Source organism: Trachurus trachurus (genome assembly GCF_905171665.1).
Source record: "Trachurus trachurus genome assembly, chromosome: 9".
NCBI classification, from domain to species: domain Eukaryota; kingdom Metazoa; phylum Chordata; class Actinopteri; order Carangiformes; family Carangidae; genus Trachurus; species Trachurus trachurus.
Window position 1 is genome coordinate 10484756 of NC_139895.1, and position 24891 is coordinate 10509646.

A 24891-nucleotide genomic window follows, 5' to 3' on the forward strand; every position below is an offset into this window, starting at 1 on the left:
GGCGGCTCAGAAAAGTAGAGCCAGTCGGACCAGATCGTGCGTCCTGACGCACCGGCGGAACGAGCAGCGATGGGAGCTTCACAGGCGCGCTCCGAGAGCAAGTACAAGGATCTGAAGGACAAAACTGGATGTAAGTAATGGAGGCAGGGGAGATCCATCGGACGCACTTTTCTTAACACAGTTTATATCCTCTGTTCTTGGAAAACTATGGTGGCCGTGGCGAATTTGGTTCTTTAAGGAAATAATTTGGTGATCCAGATGATCATCGCTCCAGTCTGTAATCGACTTTTCACGAGTAGTCTATTAATTAACATCTAGATGAAGTGAAGTGCAGCTCTGATTGGCAAACGATGTGAAATCATAAAGCCAATTGAGGTGAATCGTGAAGTTAGTTGAATAAATAAATGCATTGATTTGTGACGTTGCGCAACACCGCACCACCACAGTTAGGCTATTTGGATGTTAACTATTAAACGACAACTATTTTCATGATAAAACAACACAGACAATCTAGTCTATGAGTGAATTGTAGAAGCGTTTTCCTGTGTCGTATAGGCAGATAGTCGTAGTCTAGACAGTAAGCAGCTGGATCGAGATCATGTGGAACAAAACACCTTAGGCTATCTGAACAAATACAATCAGATTTGTGGACGAAAAGGTTTACCAAAGAAATGAAACGAAAAGCAACCGAAGTGTGGAGATCTATGTATAAATCAGGAAGAGCAGGTCCTTGATGTGCAGAGGCATGCAGAGTGCAACTCAGTGTGTCATGCAGGGATAAAGTTTACACCTCAGTCTGAGCCCAGGTTTTACTGGTGATGTCCTACTTTATTGACTGATGAGACTTTGAGCTTTTTTATTGCCTTCTTCAAGGTGGGGCTTTGACCCTGTTTCTCTCTGGGCTCAGCGGGAGATATTTATGGATTTACAATATATTCTTGTTGACAGAGCACAGGCCACACATTCATGTCTACACAGTAATTGTGTTCAACATCTGCAGCAAGTGTCACACACAGTCACCTCAGCATGTTTCTGCAGTCTATCGGTGCACACTGTTTGCAGCTGCTACTGCAAACATCCACTTAGCAGCCGCTGCAAAAGAAAAGAAAGAAGGTCAAAAAACACCAACAACCTCACAAGTGTTTACCGCAAACAATTGGAAATGTCAAACTTGTCTTGACATGGGATCAGGGAGAGCCAGATTAGGATGTCAGCACCTTTCCGCACGGGGCCACTAGTCCACTCAGTGAGTTAATGATTCAATGAACCCTTTGAAATGACATAAAAAGACAATCCTACTGTTACGCACCATGTTTGCTTTGCCATTAGACTGATAATGAAGCTGCACCCCATCAGTTTCATAAAAAACAAGTGTCACGGTATTAACTGTCTTTGCAGTCAAGGAGATCCAGAGAGAGATTGCATGTGTGTTTGTTATTGTTTCAGTTGGACATGGCGGTTGATGGGTGTGAATTGTTGGGTGTATCATTGTCATAGGCTACATACTTCTGTTTGCTCCTTTTCAGTTTCAGAGGAGCAGATCAAGAACCTTCACAAACGTTTCCAGCAGCTGAGTGAAAATGAAGAGACAATCAGGTAAAATATAATTATATATAGGCTAAACAGAAATATAAAAACACACAAGGCTGCAAGTGCGTAGCAAAGACATTTTTCACCTTTACAGTAGCAGTCACCACAAGAGCTGAAATACAACCTGCACGGTGGCTGTGTGGTGATGAATTACACAAACAAGCAACATATGGTGTCACACGCAGCCTGAACTATGAACATACTAGGCACATTAGGCAAATACAATATGTCGATGCATCAAGCACACAGAAGCACACAGAGCTGAAACATACTGTACACACACACACACACACTCATTAATTCATGTAAACACAGACAACAGTAGCACACGTGAAAGATCACAAGTTCATTCCCTTTTTAAAAAAGAAACGGGGAACAAATGTCATGCATACAGTAGCACGTGTTCCTGCTGACAGTTCACCACAAAGACACTGTTCATGTTACTTCCCATTTAACGTTTAACACACACTATCATTTAAATCTGTGAAACCATGCTGGCCCTGTTCTGTGATATCTGTTATGGTAATGACTTCTTGTCTTGTCGCACTGCAGCAGAGGAAACTTGGAGAAGATCCCGACCCTCGCCAATAATCCGATCAGAAAGCAAATTATTGAGGCGTTCTTTGATAAAAGGTGAGAACAGCCAAATGACACCACGCTTGGCTTAGCTGTCTTCTTGTCCCCTGTTCACCCTCCAGCCAGTGGTCATTTGAGTCTAGCCTATATCATTAACACTATTATGAAATCAGTTAAAAGTATTTTTGTTTGAGTATTTCAAACCTGTGTTATTACGTTTTATCCAAAAAATGTGGGCAAATTCCAAACAAAAATTAGCTGTCAAATGGATAGGCCTAAATAATATAAAAGAAAAACATCAATAAAACATCACTAGGCCTACTGACATTAAAAATTAACTTATAAAACAAGAATTTAATGAATTTATCAGATTATAATTATATGATATCAGTTTCAAATTGTTTTTCTTGCCAACACTGAGATACCCAAGTCTGTAGGCTACAGTAAAGGGAACTAGCTAGTTAGCTTATCATATCATGGAAGCTAAAATAGGAGGAAACAGCTTGCTAACTCATTTTTGCTCATGTTGTAATTGAATATAGTTGATGAAAATATGTTAATTGGTGATCTTTGTAGGTGTTTTTGTCTTTATTTGTTTTCTACAGAGCCAGGCTTTGTCCTATCTACGTTAGGCTAAGTTAAACCTGCTGGTATTCCTAAGATCTTAAGATGTTTGTCTCTTCACCCTCTGAATATCTGCAGTGATCCACTGTTACTAAGGATTTTATCAGTATCAGTTTTGAGAAAAAATGTTTAAAGCAGTTTAATCAAACTGTCCAGTGATTAGTGTAATTTCCTCTGTTTGTCATGAAAGCAATGCTCTTCAAACATGGCTAATGCCAGTAATGCATTGAGATGGCTGATAATAACGTTTGTGGACTTTGAGTCTTGATTCAAAAGAAACTGTGCTGTAAATTGATATGTAAATTAGCTATAGCCTACATTAACAAAATATGGCTCTGATTATTTTAAAGAGACAGTGATATTTTTAATCCAGCACTTCCTCATTCTTTGAAAGGACTATGCTGACAAACGCAGAAATATGTCGGTCCTTTTTCTTTTGGTTTTACTGGAATCTTTCTTTTTCTTTTTCTATACCGCTTATCCTGTACTAGGGTCACGGGTGAGCTGGTGCCTATTTCAGCTAACTTCGGGCGAGAGGCAGGGTACAAAATAAACAAAAATCCAACATTTTCAGGAAACAGAAATTTCCAACTTGGGACCTTGAAGAGATGCTGGCATTGGTGTAGACTTTCAAACTAAAGCAAAATTGTCGAATATGTATTCAGAAATCCTTTTATTTTGATAGTGTTTATTCCTTCTGTCTGTCTTGTCTGTCACCCAGGAACCAGCATGAAAACGAGGTGGGCTCCTTTCAGGAAATTAGCTTCGAGCAGTTCCTCATGGTCATGTCCCACTTCCGCCCTCCGACTCTGAAGACGACGGAGGAGGAAAAGCAAGATCTGAGAAAGGAAAAGCTGCGGTGTAAGTCAACTTTCCTCTATTTTAAAATAACAGTCCTTCAAGTGCTGCAGCTGTCTGGGACGTACGTTTCTCCATGTGTGCCTCCCTGACCTTGCACCCATCCTAGATAACAAGTCAGAGCTGCCACAAAGAGCGTGACGATGCATGGCTGCATGTGTGGGCTGCAGATTCCTTACTGCAATCCCTACTGTCCACTATCACACTGGAGAGACTTGTGGGTATTTATGGCCCCGTGCCACAACCGCAGCTTTACAACCCCAACAACTAGAATGGATCAGTTGTACAGTAGATGCCCAAATAGTCTCATAGTTGCTCAGGCGTATGCAGTTACTGTATTTCATTGTATGTTCTTTTAGCTCCCCATTGCTGCAATTGCCCAACTGGGGACAAATAAAGTGATTGAGAATTAGATTGAATAGCTATAATAGAATGAAGTATGATACCCAAAGTGTAGTTCAGTGTAGTACAGTGCTGAATGCAGACCTGAAAATGAGTTAGAAGATGAGGCCGTGATAACACAACAAAAACATTTTTGCGTCACTGCCTCCAGTAACAGAAGCAGGTTAGCTGACTAATTTTAGAACAGTGAGGTGTGTCTGTAATTGCCGCCACAGCCCTTGTTGAAAATGTAAATTATGTGGAGACCTGTCACAGCCGTACTACTAATACAATACATATTTGTGTCACCATCTCACTTCATCCTATACATACTTCTTTTGCTTTATTATTGCTTTTTCCAACCTGAACTGCAGATACAACTCACATTGGAGAAAACAACAGCAGGAAAAACTTGAATGAAAACTGAATATGACTGAAACTGGATAAACATGAAAGAAGGATGTACTGCCTCATTCCTTGTTGTTGTATTTGCTGTGCAGATGTTTGTGCATGTACTCAAGTGCTGAGGAAGTTACACTTGATTTTTATCTGATGCCAATCCAAGGCCAACAACCAAGTACTGTACAGTGGAAGCACAGTCAAACATGTCACTGGACACTGCCCAAGGAAGCTCATTGGTATTTTACCTTGTTAGTGTCAGACTGCTAATGGTGAGACAGTCTGACAGGACTGAGTCATGTAAATGTCGCCATAAATGAGAGTAGTACCACTTTAAAAGGTGTTTCATTGCCTCAGTGTGATTGTTGACATTCAGCAGCAATGCCTGATTTCTCACTTCACTTTCTTATCTCTACATCCATGTGAACATTCGTCTAATCACAACTTCCTCTGCTCTGCTGGAGAGACCTTGTGTGAGGTGATGATTGACATTTCCAGCCACTAACTTCTTTTGTTCTTTGGTTCTTCTTTGCTTCTCCAGTCCTGTTCAACATGCACGACACAGACAACGATGGCACCATCACTCTGGCCGAGTACAGGAAGGTAAGACGACTTTTATAGCAGAGGTAAACAGCTGGATGGAAACCATGAGGCACCACCAGACAAGTGACACTTTGTTGATGTTTAAATTGAAAAATTTAAACCCATGCAGCAAGCAGACATAAATAAATGAGTATTTCTTTTTTATGTTCTGTCAGTTTTTATTGCATGGAATTTAAACATAGAAAACAGTAATTCAGGTTTGCTAATGTTTGGCTTGGTTTTTTTGGCTGTTTGCTGCAGTGGGAAATACAAGTTTATTCTCACTTTGAGGGAAGTATTAAAAGAAAAAGCTTTTTGAAAAGCTTTCAGCTGCATCTTATTGTTTCCTCAGCAGACTGAGCTCTTGAATTACCAGAGTAAGTGTGGAAATTTGATCCACTTGACATTTGATGCCTCTCGTACTCCACTTAGGATTTTTTTAATGCATCATACGGTCACACATGACAAAAGAGAATGACTTTTTTTTCTAATTATAAGAGAATATGAAGGAGGAAGTGATGATGTAAAAGTTAAGTTATGATATTTAATTTCAATCAATGTAGTTTTATTAGATGACAGATGTGTTTAAAGACTCAGGTTTTATTGGTTGTTGAGTTTACTTTTTAAACTAGGGAACAATCACAGCATCATTTTGATAAAACAAAAAATAGGTTAAACTACTTCAACTTTAGAAGTAATTTTCCTTTCACACAGACTTTAAATAGTTTTATAAACATCAGTGAGTGAGCACTCGTCCAGTCTAATAAACACTGGAACAGCTCCCACGCTGTTTATTGCGGCAGTTTGCTGATGTTGATGAGGATTTACTTTTATTCCTGCCTCTTCCTGTTGTGTGGAAGTGTCGCCCTGAGCTGTTTGATGCTGTTCAAACCCCAGTGAGGATTTAAAGGCTGTTAATGCTCTCATCCAAGGTGGTAGAGGAGCTTCTGTCAAAGAGCGGAGCCATCGGGCTGGAGGCTGCCAAGGCAATAGCAGATGCTGCCATGTTGGAAGTGGCGAGCACAAATGTGCCCCACATGGTAAGAGAAGGTTTGCAGTCGAATCTCACAGTCGCCTACACGTACAAAAAAAGTAAAAGATTAATTAATCTTTGCATCGTTTCAGGGCCCAGATGATTTCTATGAAGGAATTACGTTTGAGCATTTTGAAGAGGTTTGCACTTTTCTCATTTCATGTTCCCCCTGATCCAAAAATTTAATAAAATACACACCTACACTTACTTGTTTATATTAAGGTTTTTTATTTCTTTTTTTTTTCATCTTCCCACAGATTTTAAAAGGGCTGGAAATGGAGACCAGGATGCACATTCGCTTTTTGGATGTAGACACCATTACAATGCGTTGTGGGAAATCAACCTCTTGATGTGTTTTTGTTGCTGCTGTTTTTAGCAGAACCTCTCCGCTCCTTACATGGAATGAAGCTAAATACTTTTGATATGGACGAATATATATTTTTGGACAGTTAGAAATAGTCTTTAGATTTTTTTTATATACGAATAATAAAGAGCATGTGCTGCTGCTGATGCAGTTTACAGTAAAGGTTCGTCTGGACGATGGAAGTCAAAGGACGTTTCATGCTGTTATTCAATTTTCAAGCTTGTGAATCTAAAAGTAGGAAGTGTCACATATTTCAAAGAAATGTATTTCTCTCCCTCTTTTGTCTCTCTCCTATTAATTTCTATCTAAATTCAAACTAAAACACTACCTCTCCGACCCCTCCTGTTGCTCTACTAACCTTTCCAAAAGCAGCACATGTCATGTGAAGGATTCTTCCTACTTTTTTGTTTTTGAATTTCCAAAAGGTTCACGTTAGATGAACTCTGGTAGCCATGGGTTCATCTATCATGGCCAACATCCAAAGCTTGAGACTGCAGGCACATACCATTCCTCTGCAGCTTCAGAATAGTTGTATGGTTATTTAATCTGCTCCTCTGAGACTGTGTAACCAGCCACTATTTCTTTTAAAAACAACACTATTTTGCTTTCTCTGCTAAAAAAAAAGAAAGAATTAAACACTTAACTTTCACTGAGATGAATTATTACAGATTTTGCACTGATTTATATTAATGAACAAAATAAATGGAAGAGATTGTGATAAGATGTCGTTTTTTTTAGAGAAACTAATAAATATTGTACTGAGAAGAAACCTTAGTTTGTGAATGAGGTTGAAATATGTTGTTTTTTTTTATTGCTGTGATGTTGCATGGTGGTATTGATTAAAATCCAGGGAGCCAAACATCTATTAAAAATCCATTCATTTTACAGTAATGCAATTACATACAAGGCTGAAATAAGCACTGTAAAGTAGAAACAGCTGTGCAGCAGTTCACAGATGTAACAGATTGATACAAAAATTAAGTTTCTCAACACCATGATTTTGACCAGGATGATAAAATTAAATTTGTACAATAAAAAGATCCAGTTTGGAGAATCAAACTGATAAAGACTGAGAGTTTTTGAGTCGCTCACTGAGCCAGGACTGCAGTCTGAGGAGAAACGCTGTCATCAGTGGGACGGATGAGAGCCGGACAGCCGGTCGTACGGCATGGCCAGGCTGATGTTGTAGTTGTAGCCGTAAGACTCGGTGTAGTCGGACCTGCAGATGGGCAGGACGTGATCCTGCGACAGCGCGTCCTCAGAGAAGTCGTAGTGGCAGATCACTCCCCGGTGTCTGGACGAGAAAAACAGCAACAAGTTCACAATTTATTTCACCTTTAAAATGTTTAAACTGGATGAATTCAGACATACATTAAAGCAGAAGTAAGTGATATATTTGTGTTAATATAAGTCTTAAATAGTTATATTTTCCGACAGCAATCACTTACATAGAGTGTTTGGACTGAAACACGGGTCTGTCAGTCACTCTGCTCTGCTCTGAGCCGAGGAGAAAACATTTATCGTATCCTACAGTTTTTATCCAATGAGGAGAGAGAACGGCATGAAGGGCTGTGTGTGCAGCCAAGGGACGCCGTGAATGTGGTGACGTAGGGACGAGGACTGTTATGGTGCGTTCAAGGAAACTCGTAACTCGTGTTTTTCCGACCTGTGAAGTCATACCAGTTCAATCTGGTAGGAGTTCACAGGTCGGAAGTTACGAGTGGCCGTTATAGTGACTTTCACCGGTAAAACAGGTCGGAAAAACACGAGTGGGTTGCCTGGAACGCTACAAAGTCGTAAGTTGTGACTTGAAGCTGTAATTTACGGTTTCAAAAGCCTGCCTGGAACGCAGCATTAGCCAAAACGACCGGATCGCTTACTTCTGCTTTAACAGAGGATGGCTCAGTTGTAAATTTAAACCAGTGATGTATTTGTTTATTAATTTGATTTGTTGCATGTGACCATCAAAGATGCACATGCAACAGATGTGGAAGCTAAGATACACTTATACATGAATAAGTGCAATTTGTGTTTATAATAGTCCATGTCAATTTAGTTAAATAAATGATGTAATTCAATAGGCAGATAAATAGTTATTAGTTAATTATGTGGATAATATTCTGTGAAGACACAGACACTGTAGCTTTGTTAGGGGAAGTAATGTAGGTTACTGTCGCTTTAAGAGAAATAAGGTTTTCCCACAGAGCCACATGGTTTTGTTTTCATAGTATAGTCGGAGGATTAGGACAACTTAACTTTGAATACTCGTCTAAGACAATATTACAACACTGTGGAATAAAATCTTTGAGCTTCAACTTTGCAAGAAGGTTGTCTGGGATCTAGTCGAGCATTCTGGGAAATGTATGCACTTGAGTTTGTACAGTGCATTTGAAACTACAGCAGGAAAACAGCACAAAAACCAAAAAGTAGCCACAATTTCAGTTATTGTACATATGACATTAAAACATATCAATGAGCTTCAGAGGTGCAGGAGGCTGCATTTTATTGTCTCTCTGGACAGAGACCGGTTAGATATCTCCCTCTTTTCCTGGTTATTTATGCTAATTTCTTTATTTACAACACAGAAAGTCGAGTGTTGGGCTCTTCTCTCCCCTTGGTAAAAAAGCTAAAACATGTTACAGAGTTCTATAAAACCTTCAGTTGTAAGAGTATTTCTGACTCAAAGAGTTTTCCAGGCTTGTGATAGAGACGTGGTGGATGCAGAGAAGAGATGCTACAGGTTAAAAAAAGAGGAGGAGGAGGGTGGAGGAGTGAGATCAGTGACCTGCGGTGAGCCGTGAGGTCGTCGTCCGTGATGCAGGCCCCCCGCGGCGACTTGTCATCTGGGATGTTGGCTGTTACCAGGGTGCTGGTGTTGAAGTGTACGTGCCTCACAGGATGTCTGCAGGACACAAAACAACACTTCCAATATAACACCACATAGAAAACACCTTTTCAAATCTGTGTCTTTTTGCAAAAATGTTTCTTAGAAAGGTTATAACCAGGAATCAGGAGCTTTCCAAGAATTTGTGATGTTTTTTGGTTTCAAAAGAAGAAAAACAACTCATTGCCACGATTGAGATACAAAACTAAAGCTGTAATGTGTAAGAAACGGGCAGAGAAACACATCTGACATCTTTTGAGAGCTCTTCATCTTGCACACATGTTTCCTCTTCCTCTGGCTCCGAAGAAAAAAATAAAGTCCCACCTGTTGTGCATCTCCCACAGCTTCGCTCCCATCCTCATCTCCCACACACACACCAGTCCTTCGCCTCCGCCGCTCACTATCTTCCAATCGTCCGCCTGCACCGACGTCACGCCCAGGTGGTGAGCGTACAGCGACGCCACCGAGGAGCCGGCTCGCAGGTCGAAGACCCTCACCCTGAAACACAGCAGAGGACGACACATGGTCTGCACTGGGTCTCTCAACTTTACTATGAGATTGAATTTTAATATAAAGCCAACGGGTTGTTACTGCTTGTTTTCTGAATGTTGTGTTAGTGCAGCACAAAGTGTTTTTCAGGACGGTTTAACATGAGTGCAACGCTGCAGATGAGTGAGCACAATAGCGTCAGTCATTTGCAGTGAAGCAAGGTCATTCTGGATTTCACTTCCTGCTTACAGAGGCGGAGATCTCCAACCAAGACCACTCCAGAGACAGAGAGAGAGAGCACAGCTTGTCAAAGACTGCATTCACTGACAGACAAAAGGACACTATTCTCACTTTGTTTTTTTGAAGAAAGCGCCGCAAGAGAGAACTTTTTAACATCCAGCCAGGAGACCAAAGACAAACACAGGCTGAAGCACATGGTGCAGACTGTAGCTCCGGCCTTCATCCAAGTGTCACATGATTTCACCAACTGATGTTTACAGAGGCCAATCAGCCAATTATATATAAATAAATTTTAAAAAAGAAACAATGAACTAGTGATAATATGAAAAAGACATGTAAGCAAGTAGTACTGTAAGTGTGGCACATAAAATAACTATGAATGCAAATGATGTCACATCAGATGAGTCGATTGCTATGAAATAAAAGGCATGTAACTAAACAATAACTGGACATTTTAACACCTGAAAATAGTGAAAACAACATACCAAACCAAACAAATGAAAATAAAAACTGCAGATATAAAGAGTGAGGGAAAGGAAAGACAATAAAAATAGAAACATTTTTAAGTGGAATTAAGAAATACAGTGTAAAAATGTAAAGTATACTAAGTATACAATATACAGGATGTGTCTAGAGTAATTAATACGCCTCAGTGTCTGGTAACACATAATTCAACAAATACAGAAATGATTTTAAGCTTTTAAACTTTTTCTTATAAGTCATTGTTTTAAATTCAGCTGTAGATTTCATAAACTTTGACCTCTCCTGGCTCTTTGAAGTTTTAAAGAATTCATTTGTGCTTTAATGTAATTTTATCTTTCTCTTTTATATCTTTATCTATATCTTTAACTTTTTTGGATAAATATTCTGATAAATGTGGATTTTTTTTCTTCTTTCTAATCCTTTATCTTCTTAAATCCTTTCTTTGAAGCACCTCAATAATTCTGCTTTCAGATACGTGCTTTATGGTATATTATGATTATTATGATTCATTTGATCGTTTTAATTATTTAAGTGCCAGTAATTGTGTTAGTATTCATCATCCAAAAGAAGAAGAAGCCAATGAGAGGATTTTTTTGCTGCTGGGTTTCATGAGCACCACAGGCCCAGGGGAGCTGCAGCTCCATCTGTTGTCATTGTGGCTTTATTGCAGCTGAAAGGATCCAGGACATGACTCCATCCAGGCTCAACCTTCTTCCAGGACCTCATTACCATAATCCAATTCACTTTGGGGACTCGGACATATTTCATTTCCTGTTTCCAAGCATTTTTTTTAAAAAGAATCATAGTTAAACGGCTAAATGGGCTCGGCGGACTCGCTGTCTGCTTAGTTAGTTGTGTCTGTTTTAGTGGCGTTACGTGATGGAGGCGCACGTTTCGACAATGAGGACCGAACATTATTGGCACGACCGCAGGGAGCCATAAATCTGAAGCTGGAGGCGGCTCCGTCTTCGGTGAAGCTGTCAGTGGCCAGACTCCTCTTCATTAATCAGGACGAGCCTTGGCCTAATAAGAGCAGAGTGGGAGAGGCTCGGGCTAACTCCTGGACAGTTTGGTCCCTGATCATTATACACTCAGGATTAGGTTTGATCCAAACCTGTGATTAAATGAATCTGCTGCACTTGTAGATAGAATTTCATCATCTGTTTGTCAACTTTACTCTCCCCAGAGCTGCAGGAACATTGATCAGCCAGAGCATTAAAAAAAAAACAGGTTATTGTTTCTACTGAAGCTGATTGGTGTTCATTCAAAACTTTATCTGTAATTTCAGTAAAAAAAACAACAACAAAAATCTAATTAAAAGAAGTTCCCTGTTTTAATGTTATGGTGATTGCAGTATATATATATATTTTTTTACTTTTACATTTTTCTTGCCATGAAGCAAACACCTCGGTACAGACTGACAATGTAAATGATGCTCAAAACTATAATGAAATTAAATGAAATGACGTAGATTCTTTAAAAAATGTAAACATATTTTCCTACACTAGATCAAACAAAGAGTGAAACAAAAAAAACCTTTCTGTGTGGACCCTACGTGGTTCTCTCTGGGTTTTCCAGCTTTTATGATGTGAATTATTCTGGAAGTCTATTTAGACCTCTCTATATTTTTAATATATTGCTCTTTATGCATCTCTTGCTGTCTGTGGTTTCATGTTAATTGACTTGTTCGATTTAGGCTGTGTGTGATCAGGTGTGCTCTGGGACAGGCTAAACACCCCATGCATTTGGATTAATTTACCATTAATTTCTATATGCTTATTATAGTGAGGGTCTTATCTTGTCTCGTTTAAATTAGTTTGATGGTTTTTGAATAATTTTCTGTGATGATTAGTTATTCTCTATGTCTTATTTAAGATTACTTTTATTCTATTGCTCCAGGTATTGTTGTTTATGAATAATAAATCTTTGAGAGCTTCTATTCATCCAGACATTTTTCCTCTTTTTCCAGCTTCCTCCCACAGTCTTAAGACTTACACACTGGTTTGACTTGAGACTTTCTCTGCCCTGTGATAGTCCGGTGACCTGTCCAGTCTGAACTCCGCCCTCGCCATATGTCAGCTGCTGGGATCGGCTCCAACCCCCCGCGACCCTCCACGCATGAGTGGTATGGATCGGCAACAGATGGATGGATATTCTTCTTCTTGGCACAAGATGAACTATTTCATCCACTAGCATTAATATACATATATATGATTATTAAAGGGATAGTTCAACATTTTGGCAAATTGGCCCATTGCCATAATCCCTATAGTCTATAGGAGTAGGTTTGTTACCTTTAATTGTTGGTGCAAAATATTTTTAGAACAGCAGAGGCGCGAGCTGCTCAGAGCTACGCTATGGAGGCTAATGGGATTTATTGGTTTACAGAGTTGTTTTCGGGGCAAACGCAGAGACTGCTTGCCGAAAAACTGCCCCCGACGGGAACGCGCATCAACGGTTTTGCATGAATTTACCTTGAAAACAACTCCATCTCGTAACGTTCTGTTATTATCTCATAGCGTGGTGATTGTGCAGGTCACAACTTGTCCACCAGAGTTTTTTGGAGTTGTTGGATTGTGTATTTGGTGAGTTTGATGAGGGAAACCAAGAAATCCCATTAGCCTCCGTAGCGTAGCTCTGAGCAGCTCACGGCTCTGCTCCGCCGTTCTAAAAATAGCTTGCACCGACAAATAAAGGTAACGAACCTACTGCTATGACTGTAGGGATTATTGGGCACATTTGCCAAAATGTTGAACTTTCCCTTTAAAGTTTTCAAATTGGCAGTAAAAAAGTTTTGAGTCAAGAGTGAAGTGTTCTTGAGGCTGGCCTGAAGAAGTGCAGACCATAATAACTGTAATTAGAAGTGACCCGACAGCCACAGGTACGACACTCATTTATTCTTCCCTCTCTTTCTGTTTCCACCGCTTTGCTCTTTGCTCCCGTTACCGCGGCGCTGGCGCTGGCCCTCCTCCAGACGGCCCTTATCAGGACCCCTCATTTGCTCCCTGGATCTCACAAATAACAGAGGGACGAAACTCATTTGGACAAAAAGAAGGCATGCATTAGGCTCTGGCCTTCAGCCACGCTGTCGGGGGGCCAAGATCGCCCCACCGTCCCTCACCCCACCCCATTTTCCATTTGTCCTCGGCTGGGCTGTGCTGCATCAGCTGGGGCCAAAGTGGGAGAGCCAAGAAAGTAAAGCATAAAGGAATTGGATGAAGACACTTCTACCGACTCCTCTGGCAAGAAAACAACCCCTCATTCAAATGCTGCTGTTGAATTATTTCCTACAAGAATCAAAACAATGCACAACATTTCCTTCTGGCGCCCGACACCAACATCTTTAACTGAGCACTTTCTTTTTTGCTGCTGTACAGCTGCTAGGAGTCATAACTACTGTAGTAATAGAGTAGAAAAACAAAACACACACACACACACACACATATTATGATGTGGTCTGTCTTTTTGCTTTAAGCCAACTACTTAACAGCCAGATGGATTCGGTGCTGAATAGAAACAGCGGGGGCAGCTTTGGACGAAGACGCGCCAGGGATTTCTCCTCTCCTGCCAGCTCATGCACTTCGGCGCCCGCTAACAAGCGCAGAATGGACGGAGAATGGCTCTTTTATGTGTCTTTTTCCTCATCTGGAGAGCCAGGTTAGCGAAAATGTGCAAGTGTTGTTGCTGTGTGCACGCCGGCACGCAGTGGATGTGGATGAGGCCGAGATGTGTGTGTGTTTGTGTGCGCATGTGGTTTTCCTTTTCTTCTACAGCATTCCAGGTATCGAAGGTGACAGACAGGAAAAAATGTCTATTTAAGAAGAGAACGCCTCGCATCAATGCCTCGGCCCGAGCTTTTCAAAGCTTTGTTGTTGTTTTTTCAAGGCGACACAGACGTGTGAATACACCACAGAGATCCTTTCTTCTCATACAATTTCCTAAACACCTGTTTTCCTCTGCAAGTAGCTCAAGCTTCCTTCATCAGGTGTCACTGTGAGAAAACTATTAACAGGCACCAGATTCTTGGCTCAGTTTCAACTATTTGTGATGTTGACGATCATTATTGGGAAATACCACCCTATAATGTGTGTGTGTGTGTGTGTGTCGTCTTCTAGTCTTTGTGTCTCGGAGCGTCCTACCTCCTGTCTTTGTTTCCACACACCAGCAGGTGAGGAGCGCTGTCCCTCAGGTTGACGCATGTGAAGTCTCCCGGAGAGTTGCCGACGGAGGCCGCAAGTTTTCCAGTCTCCAGGCTGTAGATGTGGATCTGAAAAGCAAGAAAAGTAGAAAACACATTAGTAAATAAGAATCAAAGACTTTGACAGTGTTTTTTAATGGGTGTTTTCAAGGTGTGGCCCAGTTTATATAGTTTCCACTTTAAAGGCAACACGGTAGAATAAGTATCCTAAATATACAGCTAATAAAGAAAACAAGAAGTTGTAAAGGTCTCATACGTGAGATTTACAAGTCTATATTGATTATAAATCTAGATAGTAAAGGGATAGTTCAACATTTTGGCAAAATGGCCCATTGCCATAATAGCTATAGTCATAGTAGTAGGTTCGTTACCTTTATTTGTCGGTGCAAGCTATTTTTAGAACGGAGGAGCGGAGCGTCTGGCTGCTCAGAGCTACGCTACGGAGGCTAATGGGATTTCTTGGTTTCCCTCATCAAACTCATCAAATACAAAATCCCAAAACTCCAAAACGCTCTGGTGGACAAGTTGTGACCTGCACAACCACCACGCTATGAGATAATAATGGAACGTTACGAAACGGAGCCGTTTTCGAGGTAAATACAGGGTAAATACAGAGACTGCTTGCTGAAAAACTGTCCCTGAACGCAACGCGCATCAGCGGTTTTGCATGAATTTACCTCTAAAACAGCTCCGTCTCGTAACATTCCATTATTATCTCATAGCGTGGTGATTGTGCAGCTCACAACTTGTCCACGACAGCCTTTTGGAGTTGTTGGGTTGTGTATTTGATGAGTTTGATGAGGAAAACCAAGAAATTCCCTTAGCCTCCATAGCGTAGCTCTGAGCAGCCTTCTGCTCCGCTCCTCCGTTCTAAGAATAGCTTACACTGACAATTAAAGGTAACGAACCTACTGCTATGACTATAGCGATTATGGCAATAGGCCAATTTGCCAAAATGTTGAACTATCCCTTTAATACTGAGAATGTATCAGTGCACAGCAAAATTTACAGAGGCTGTTCTCAGAAACCGCGCCCAAAGATGAGCCGTCAGGACTTCCTGTAACTTTGTGATGTCACAACAAAGCAGGCACTGCTATAGTCTGTTCCCCAAAGCCCCCCACTAATCCAGACCTGCCATTAAACCTGTCAGGATTTTGTTTTACCTGAAATCTGATATATTTTTGATTTGATCGTTCACGAATATATTTTCTTATGTATCACCACTTCAAATAAAACAAAATAAAATAAAATAAAAAAGTGTAAAATATGGGACCTGGTCAAGCCAAAGGATAAGATGATATCCTTTAACTTGTCTAGTGACTTTCTCTGCCCTAAACTAAACAATGACAGACAAAAAGGACAATCTTGGATATTAAGACTTTAGACAAAAGTCTGAACTTTGACCTCATAGACTTTGTTTTATTTAAAACCCTGATAAAACAAATCACTGTCTCAGTTACTTGACTAGGTTCAGTCCACACTTCTGTTTTCTTTTCTCTTTATAAAATACTGAGATTTTTGACGATTTTCTTCCTCAACTCATTCAAGTCCTTATATTTCCACTTTAATTACAGCTTCCCAATTAAGACAAAAGCCTGTCATTTACAAACTGCTGGAACAAGACGGATGCAGCTAACCATTACAGCGGTAGTACAGAATACCACACAGACAGATGGACACTCAGAAAAAGTTTCATCTTCTTTAAGTTTCCCTGAATTTAATTCTTTGTACATTAAACCATATAACGCTACACACTAAGACAGAACTGACACTGGAGATCAGTCAATCATTATAAATCATACAACAGAATAAACTCACTGCAGCGACGTGTTGCCAGTTAATTAAAAGCACAGCAGCATTTAAGTATTTAAGCTCGGGGAGAAGGAGGGAAGGAGGGGGAGCGGGTGGGAAATCCACCTTGAGGCAAACTTCAGTCGGAGTCAGAGATGCACACCAGCGCCTCTGGCTCCACGGCTGCGGCGGCAAACTTTTCGCTGCAAGTTACAATGATGTCATCTGGAGCTGGCCTAATTGGTCAATTAGCGGCTGGTGTTTTCTCATCCAAATGAGACAGAACAAACAGGATGACCGCCAGGCAAAATTGTCTTGAATAATTAAAACGATAAAGAAATTAAACCAAAAGGAGGGATGGTGGGAGGGAGGGAGGGAGGGGAGGGGAGGAAAAACAGAGCCAGGAGGTAGGAGAGGAAAGGAAAACCAGAAAGTGAGATAGAAGAAGAGAGGGAGAGAGTGGCAAAGATAAAGAAATTTCAAGGAAGCGAGACAAAAAAAAGAGGTATGATGTAAGCCTTGACGAGGTGCCAGAGGTTTTTATGGATCCCTTATTTGGGCCAAGCAGAGCTTTAATTGTGCACCACCCAGGGGCAAAGCCCAAATCACACCGGACTCTGAAATGACAGCTTGATAGGATTTGGACGGCGGAAGAGAGAAAGAGAGAATGGGGGACGAGTTGAGAAAAGAGGGGGGGGGGGAGGAAGAGGAGGAGGAGGAGGAGGAGGAGGAGGTAGAGATGAGGTTCATCCTGCTGCTGTCAATGAATCATTACAGGCAGACATGTTTTATTAGATATCTGCCTACCTCGCCCACCAAACTGAGGAAATGTCACCGAGGATAATAGTGTGTGTGTGTGTGTGTGTGTGTGTGTGTGTGTGTGTGTGTGTGTGTGTGTGTGTGTGTGTGTGTGTGTGTGTGTCTCTGTGTGCATGTTTTGGCGAAGAATAATCATGAGGCCGACAGTAGAGGAGTTGTTAGGTTAATGCACTCGCTGGAGGCTCGGTGGTGAGGCGCGCATGCAGACAAAAGGAACTCTAATGGTGGCTTGTACTGGGATGTTAATGTAATTACTCTCTTTGCTTTTTTTTTTTTTTTTTTTTTATGAAGATGAAACATTTTGTAGCACTTTACAGCAAAGCTTTTATGTTTCACTACACTACACTACACTGCACTGCTGCATGCACGGGAATGGAAAACCCACAGAGGGGCCCGGGCCGCCCCGTCCAGCTTATGTCACTGATTAATGCTCCCTCAAGTAGAGGGGAGGAACTCACCAGTGAAATTAACCTGCTGAGATGAATGGATGGAGCAATAATAGTAAAAAAAACAAAAACAAAACAAAACTCCAGACTGCTTGGCTCTCTGCAGCCCCATGATTCACCGTACTCCATCGTACACAAACACCCACATCTAAACAAATATGGCTTCAGAGACGCCATGTGGACAAACACCATGTGGGGATTAACACATTGGACCAGATACGCTATGATGGCTTCGTGTGGTTTGGTATTTCCAGCTCATCTTCGCAAGACAGAAAAGGAGAGACTCAAACTTTAGGTAACACTTTATAATAAGTACACACTATTAAGCATTAATGAATACTGAATTCTTCATTTATAACGCATGAATACTCATTAGTTTATAAATACAGTGAGTGCTTAACCCTAACCCTATGAGTAAAACATTTTTAACTGTGTTTATAAACTACATACTAATGAGTATTCATGTGTTATAAATGATGAATTCAGTATTTAATGCTTAAAGCAGAAGTAAGTGGTCCGGTCGTTTTGGCTAATGCTGCGTTCCAGGTAGGCTTTTGAAACCGTAAATTACAGCTTCAAGTCACGACTTACGACTTTGTAGCCTTCCAGGCAACCCACTCGTGTTTTTCCGACCTGTTTTTACCGGTGAAAATCATTATAACGGCCACTCGTAACTTCCTCCCTGTGAACTCGTACCAGATCGAACTGGTACGACTTTACGGTCGGAAAAATACGAGTTTCCTTGAACGCACCATAACAGTCCTCGTCCCTACGTCGCCACATTCACGGCGTTCCTTGGCTGCACACACAGCCCTGCATGCCGTTCTCTCTCCTCATTGGATAAAAACTGTAGGATACGATAAATGTTTTCTCCTCGACTCAGAGCAGAGTGACTGACAGACCCGTGTTTCAGACCAAACACCCTATGTAAGTGATTGCTGTCGGACGATATAAGTATTTAAGACTTATATTAACACAAATATATCACTTACTTCTGCTTTAACTAATACTTAATAGAGTGTACTTACTACTTATTATAAAGTGTTACCAAACTTTATATTTACAGCAAATCACTGAAGATGTGCATCATCTTGCGTGCGTCATCTTCTAGTAAAACACATTTGATCGTATTCACTCTGTTTGTGCCGGAGCTTAGCTGGGGTTTGGGATTTCTCCGTGGACAAACAAGAGAGGCTACAAGTAACGGTCTGATGAAAACTAAAAGCCGAATCACAGAGCGCAGGATTAGTTGGCCCATTAGTGGTTTGGAGTTGGACGCTGCTGCACAAACTAATTAAATGAAGACAAACAGATGAATAAATAAAGTTGTCAAACCAGTGTCATCCACAATGTGATTCTCCTGAACAGCATCACACATGGAGTTACAGCAGCGTAATAGGGACATAACATATAAGTACCAGCTGTGATCACCAGTATATTACCCTGGTGGCCTCAGGTGCCTAACAGGTGTATTATTGTTATATAGTTCTGGCTGGTTCCCTACACCTTCACTTATTCCCTTGTGATCAAGTCCCAGTGGTAGTGGCCTCATGGCGGCATCGAGCAGCGACCACCAGGGACACGGCTCCTCTAATAGTCTCCTGAGGCTGGATTCAAATTGAGTCTACTGAGTTTAGAAAAAGAAAAAAAAAAGATCTCAGCAGAAATCAACATGTTTACAGCCTGATCCCATGTCATTCTTTGTGCCAACTGTATCAAAGCTGAACTTTTAATTTGAGTTAAAGCTTAAAGTTTTAAATAATTGAGACATTTTGAGTGACAGGTAGATGAGCCGATCCTTGCCACAAACCCTCTCAGTCCAACACAGGCTCCACCTCTCTGCTCTTTGCTCATTTTTGGATTAGCCGAGAGGTAGGCAGAGACGGTCACTGCCAAGATGGCGACAGAAAAGCAGCCCGCTCCGAGCTACAGGAGTTCATCCGTCCAGCCCCTCTGAACCTGAGACAATGAGAAGATGACAGTATTTCTGACAGCACTTGTGCTCTGTGGCAGATCCACAGCAGTGAACGGACAGTTTGCCAGTGGAGATGCCAGCAAGTGTTGAATGCCCAGCCACGAGCTGGGTGGGTGCCTGGGTGCCTGGGTGCCCCCCAGTCCACTGGCAAGAAGGCTGCGAGCAGTAATGAGGATCTGGAGACTGGCTTCGACCACACACACATATACAAACACACACACACCAGGAGAGATGAGGAGGCTTAGAAGACAAAGCCACGAGCTCATAATAAAGAAAAAACCAGGGTACGAGTGAGGCTCTTCTCTGTCGTCGAGATAAATCAGCTTTTTGTTCTTTAATCTGTCAGACTTTGAAACAAAACTCGGGGAGAGCCACTGAGTCTGAGTCAAGTTAACAAAAACATGACAATGTGTTCGAGTTCATCCGAGTCAAAATGCTGCAAATTAAAATGTTTCACTGCTCTGTGAGGGGGGAAAAAAAGGTGTGAGACGACTTCCTTGGACGCCATCTTCCTGCATTTTGACAGATTTTAATGAAGCATATGTTTTCTCACAAGAGGCCACGGTAAAAAAAAAAAAAAAAAAAAAGTGTCTGTCATCATCACCGGTTGCAGCCATCGATTCCTCGTGTTCTTGGCGGAATAAAATTGTTGTTAGAAGTGTGACAGACAAGTTGATTAAATTTGTAAAATATGTTAATTAGTGAAGGAGGTACGCTAGTCATGAATTGGCATCAAAAACCTCACCATGGAAACCAGACAGATGTCCTGTGCTTCTGTGCTGCAAAACACAAAATACTGAATCTAAAATGCAGAGTTTACAAAGACAAGTTCTGCCTTTTACCTCAAACTCTTCAATGGTGAACACAGATAGAAATTTCAGTGGCGATCAGAGTCAATAAACTTTAGTAATGAAAAGAGTATTTGCATAACTGAAACAACTATTTGGGGAAATGTGTAAATTTTGGGGGTAAAATTTGAACCAAGGAAACTAATGAATATTTTAATCAATAACAGACCTCTTTATTGCTATTAGGCTTTTTTCCCCAATATTTGATTAATCAAATAGGCTATACATATAATGCCCTAGTGTCTAAAGTGACATCATCAACATCATTAAATAAAAAAAGGAAGAAACGCTATGACACCTCATGTCACAGATCCTGAACATTTGTCATTATTTTTGCTTGAAATGAGTCAAACATACAAAAAAAAATTCTGTTATCGACTAATTATCTACTGCATCACCCTCGTGGGAAATCCATTGATTGCAGATTCAGCGTACAACTAAAAAAATGAAGAAGCAAGACTCTGGATTCAAATCAGACGTCTTTGAGTGAATAAAAAAGGGGTAAAACACACAATTAACAAGACAAACAAGTGTGCAAACCAAACGAGAGGAACAGAACGGCTGCCTACAATTACAAAACTGATTCAAATCATCTTACACGTTCAGCTTTAGCTCCTAGAGCATCCTGGGTATTGAAGTCCGTCTTAATACAAATGAAATGAAATGCAGTCTTTTTTACTATGTTTTAATGTATTAATTGTTTAAATGAATATGAATGTATTAGAATAAATCCAGCTAAATTAATTTATTGTAGATTATAATGACAAGGAAGCATGATAGTTAATTTATGAATAGGGGGTGGGAGTAAATAAGTTTAATTTCTTCCCACTCCTTTTCGGATATGAGGAATCCAGTTATTTTCATTTTTGTGTTGTCTTTGTAAAGTATGTATTTGTTGTGTCAGTCCATTAATATTTCTTATTTCTTTTGTCCAAAATAAACAGAAACTAACTAACTAAATGTTAACTTATATTTTAACTTATATTCTTAGAAATATGTTATTTCAAATGAATTCTCAATAAAAGTAGTACAATGAAATAATAAGAAATACTGTAGGTGTAACATCATTCAGAGAAACCTGATAGTTTACATATAAAAACAGTTTCTCTCCTCACTGTGTCCCTGAGCCGTAAAAAAAAAAAAAAAACGGTTTCATCTAAACCGCTTATTTCTTCCTAAATGTAAAACATTTCCAGCAAGTAGATTTTTCAGTCAGGTCCTTCTGTGTCTCACTGCTGCTCTCCCCTTCGTCCACTGTGTGGAGCTGCCACTGTGTTAGTCGGAGCTCTGTTCCAGCTCCTCAGCTGCAGGACAAATGATGTCAGCGCAGCAGCAGCAGCAGCAGCAGCTTTACCAATAACCTGCCGATCACAAGCTGATCCCTGCACACACCACCGGTCCCGTCTCCACACAAACTAAAACATCTGCTTTTTAAAGTGACAAACCCTTTTTTCAGATGTTGCACTGATGAACAAAAACAACACATCTTGCACCGGCTGCATATTTGCCTCCTGATCCCAACAGAGCTGCTTCTCTCATGGCTCGTCGTGACTTTCTATGTAAAGACTAAAGAGTCAATTAGGTACGTGTGGCCCTTAGAAACACAACATTATTAGAAACAAACAGCTGCAGCTCAGGGAACGAGAACATTTCAAGGCTGCAGTAATTAGGAACGTGGCCCCAAGGTGGGCTCATTGCTATTTAAACTGGCTGCTTCTACTATAAACAAATCCCCTGCAGGTCCATCATATTCATGTCAAAGGGGACTCAGGGGGTCACAGAGTAATAATGATCACACACCCAAAGGACCTAGTTTACATTAACACACACACACAAATACATTTGGGGAACGAGTTTTGTTTGCGACGCATCTAAAAGTCAGCTCAGAGAGAGTGCGGAGCAGCAACGTGAGTGAGCTCAGTGTTTAAAAATGCAGAAGAGTTGAAAGGGATAGTTCAACATTTTGGCAAATTGGCCCATTGCCATATTCCCTATAGTTTTAGCAGTAGATTCGTTACCTTTAAGACGGAGTTGTTTTAGAGGCAAATGTAGAGACTGCTTGCTGAAAAACTGGCCCCGACAGGATCGTGAATCAGTGGTTTTGCATGAATTTACCTCTAAAACAACTCTGTCTCTTAACGTTCAGTTATTATCTCATAGCGTGTTGAATGTGCAGGTCACAACTTGTCCACCAGAGCGTTTTGGAGTTGTTGGATTGTGTATTTGATGAGTTTGATGAGGGAAACCAAGAAATCCCATGAGCCTCCGTAGCGTAGCTCTGAGCAGCTCGCGGCTCTGCTCCGCCGTTCTAAAAATACCTTGCACTGACAATTAAAGGTAACAAACCTACTGCTATGACTATAGGGATTATGGCAATGGGCCAATTTGCCAAAATGTTGAACTATCCTTTTAATGTAATTAGAAAAAAACAGGGCAGATGAGCGTTTCAGCTCCTTGGCAGTAGTGTAACAGATAATGGACTAATGCCAAAAACCTTTCCTCAGTGCGTTCACACATAATTCCTAAAGAGAAAACATACGTCATTCATTTTGGGCAAAACAAATTTACTTACCCTGTATAATAATTTTTCCCCATTTTTTCATTATGCACCTGTTGAGAGCACAAGTGACCTTGTTAACTCTATTGGAAACCTTTCATTTCCATTAATGGGGAAATGTTTTTTTTTGTTGTTGTTGTGTTTTTTTTATTTTTATAAAACATCTAAAAATCCAGCTGTAGATTTCTGAGGCTTTGCCATCACGGACGTTCGAGCTTTTGTTTGGTGTTTATTTCTCTTCCTGAGACTTTTCATTTCCAGGGAGCACAAAGGAGGACTTGATACAGCTCCATCACTTCCATTAACATGCAAGCAGCAGATTGTTTGTTATTCCGCACCAGAGTGCTGCTCACAATGAACTAGATAATCATCGTCACCATACGTGAGTCGGTGGCAGCAACATGTAGTTCAATTAACATTTAAACAACGCTGCCAGTTTCTGTTTCTAGAAAAGTACAGATTTTTTTTTTTTCCAGAAGTCAACAGATAAGTGAGTATTAATGACTCTCGGGGGAGTTTTTTATTCTAATTGATCATCTCACTTTGTTTTGGACCAGTTTTCTTATTGAGACCTGCCCCCTAACACGTTCATCTGTGATCTCAGACCTGAGGCTGTTTCCCACAGTGAAGCCACAACTCCACCATGTCTAAAGGTGCTAGTGAATCATGGACCCGTCATGAAGCGAGACTCAACAAAGACGTTTCTTTTTACTAAAGTGTCGACATTTCTGCACTTGTTTTGCTCCTTTTATGTAAAATATATGTCGGCTGTCAGTAAATTTAAATATTATATCACAATTGATCACATGAGTTTCCAAAATTAATCATGATCAAGCACAAATTAGCTTTTTTAGTTGTTGAAAAATTCTCAAAAATTTAATAAACGATAAATTTGCTGCTTGGTGCAAATGAAACTTAATCATACATAAAAAAAAAGAAAAACATTGTCGAGAAGACTTCAATATATTGATCAAATATAATGAGAACAACTGCAAAATTAAAAACAATAGTGACGTTAAAAGGAATTTGCATTAATGCATTATTATTGAGTTAACTTTTGACAGCCATAAATGTCTGTCAAGTGTTAAGTTTGTCAGTATAGTTGCAGCACAGCACGGCTGCACAGCTCAACTTCCTGTGTCAACTACTGTTTTTAGACTCGGTGTGAGACATTCTTCTTTTATCACGCAGAAAATTTGCAAATGAAAATCTGATTTAAATGTTTTTTTAAATATGAGAGAATGCATCTTTCTCTGGACAGTGACAGAACCGATTCACGTAATTGCTGCTGACACCGACCTTGTTGCCTCCGTCGTGCATCGCCCAGCCTGAGCGCTTCACCCCAAACGCGACCTGGGACTCGGAGGCGTCCAGGCAGGTGACCGGGTGGTCGTAGACCGAGTGGAGCGTCCGTGGCTCGTCTTCTCGGGGGTCCAGCAGGATCACAGCCTCTCCTGCAGCCAGGGCCGCCAGCGGACCCTGCTGAGCCCGGCCCGGCACCAACACCAGGCTCTCCACCTGCCACACACACACACACACACACAAAGATCAATGAGCTGTTCACTGGTCCTTTACTGCAGAGATATACTATGTATTAATCATTTTAAAATAAAATAACTTGCTTCTTTTCTTTTCCCTATAAAATGTTTTAAGGATGCACTTTTTTAATTATATATTTGCTAAAATATATCTCTAAATATCTAATATATCTCTAAAATGTACTTAAAATGCAATTTTTCACAATTACCATGTGA

General features: G+C 40.6%; 2 protein-coding genes across 2 annotated transcripts in view; one reads left to right on the forward strand and one right to left on the reverse strand.

Moving 5' to 3' along the window:
* Nucleotides 1-7128, forward strand: tesca (tescalcin a). The gene is made up of 8 exons (XM_083979182.1): nt 1-130; nt 1527-1596; nt 2143-2223; nt 3512-3651; nt 4970-5031; nt 5943-6050; nt 6136-6183; nt 6301-7128. Exons 1-8 carry the CDS (start codon nt 70-72, stop codon nt 6391-6393), a joined length of 663 nt encoding a protein of 220 aa, XP_083835308.1. The 5' UTR covers nt 1-69; the 3' UTR covers nt 6394-7128.
* fbxw8 (F-box and WD repeat domain containing 8) overlaps nt 6823-24891 on the reverse strand; it is a 25013-nt gene continuing 6944 nt past the window's right edge. The window contains exons 7-11 of the mRNA XM_083979163.1: nt 24437-24655; nt 14643-14770; nt 9616-9789; nt 9193-9309; nt 6823-7701 (exon numbers count right to left, since the gene is read on the reverse strand). Of these exons, the coding sequence (XP_083835289.1) occupies nt 7536-7701; nt 9193-9309; nt 9616-9789; nt 14643-14770; nt 24437-24655 (804 nt within the window). The 3' untranslated portion in view covers nt 6823-7535. The remainder of the gene's footprint in view (nt 7702-9192; nt 9310-9615; nt 9790-14642; nt 14771-24436; nt 24656-24891) is intronic.

Coding starts and splice junctions, on each gene's coding strand:
- tesca (XM_083979182.1), top strand. CDS start 70: ATGGGAGCTTCACAGGCGCGCTCCGAGAGCAAGTACAAGGATCTGAAG. Junction 131..1,526: donor TCTGAAGGACAAAACTGGAT/GTAAGTAATGGA, acceptor GCTCCTTTTCAG/TTTCAGAGGAGCAGATCAAG. Junction 2,224..3,511: donor GAGGCGTTCTTTGATAAAAG/GTGAGAACAGCC, acceptor TCTGTCACCCAG/GAACCAGCATGAAAACGAGG.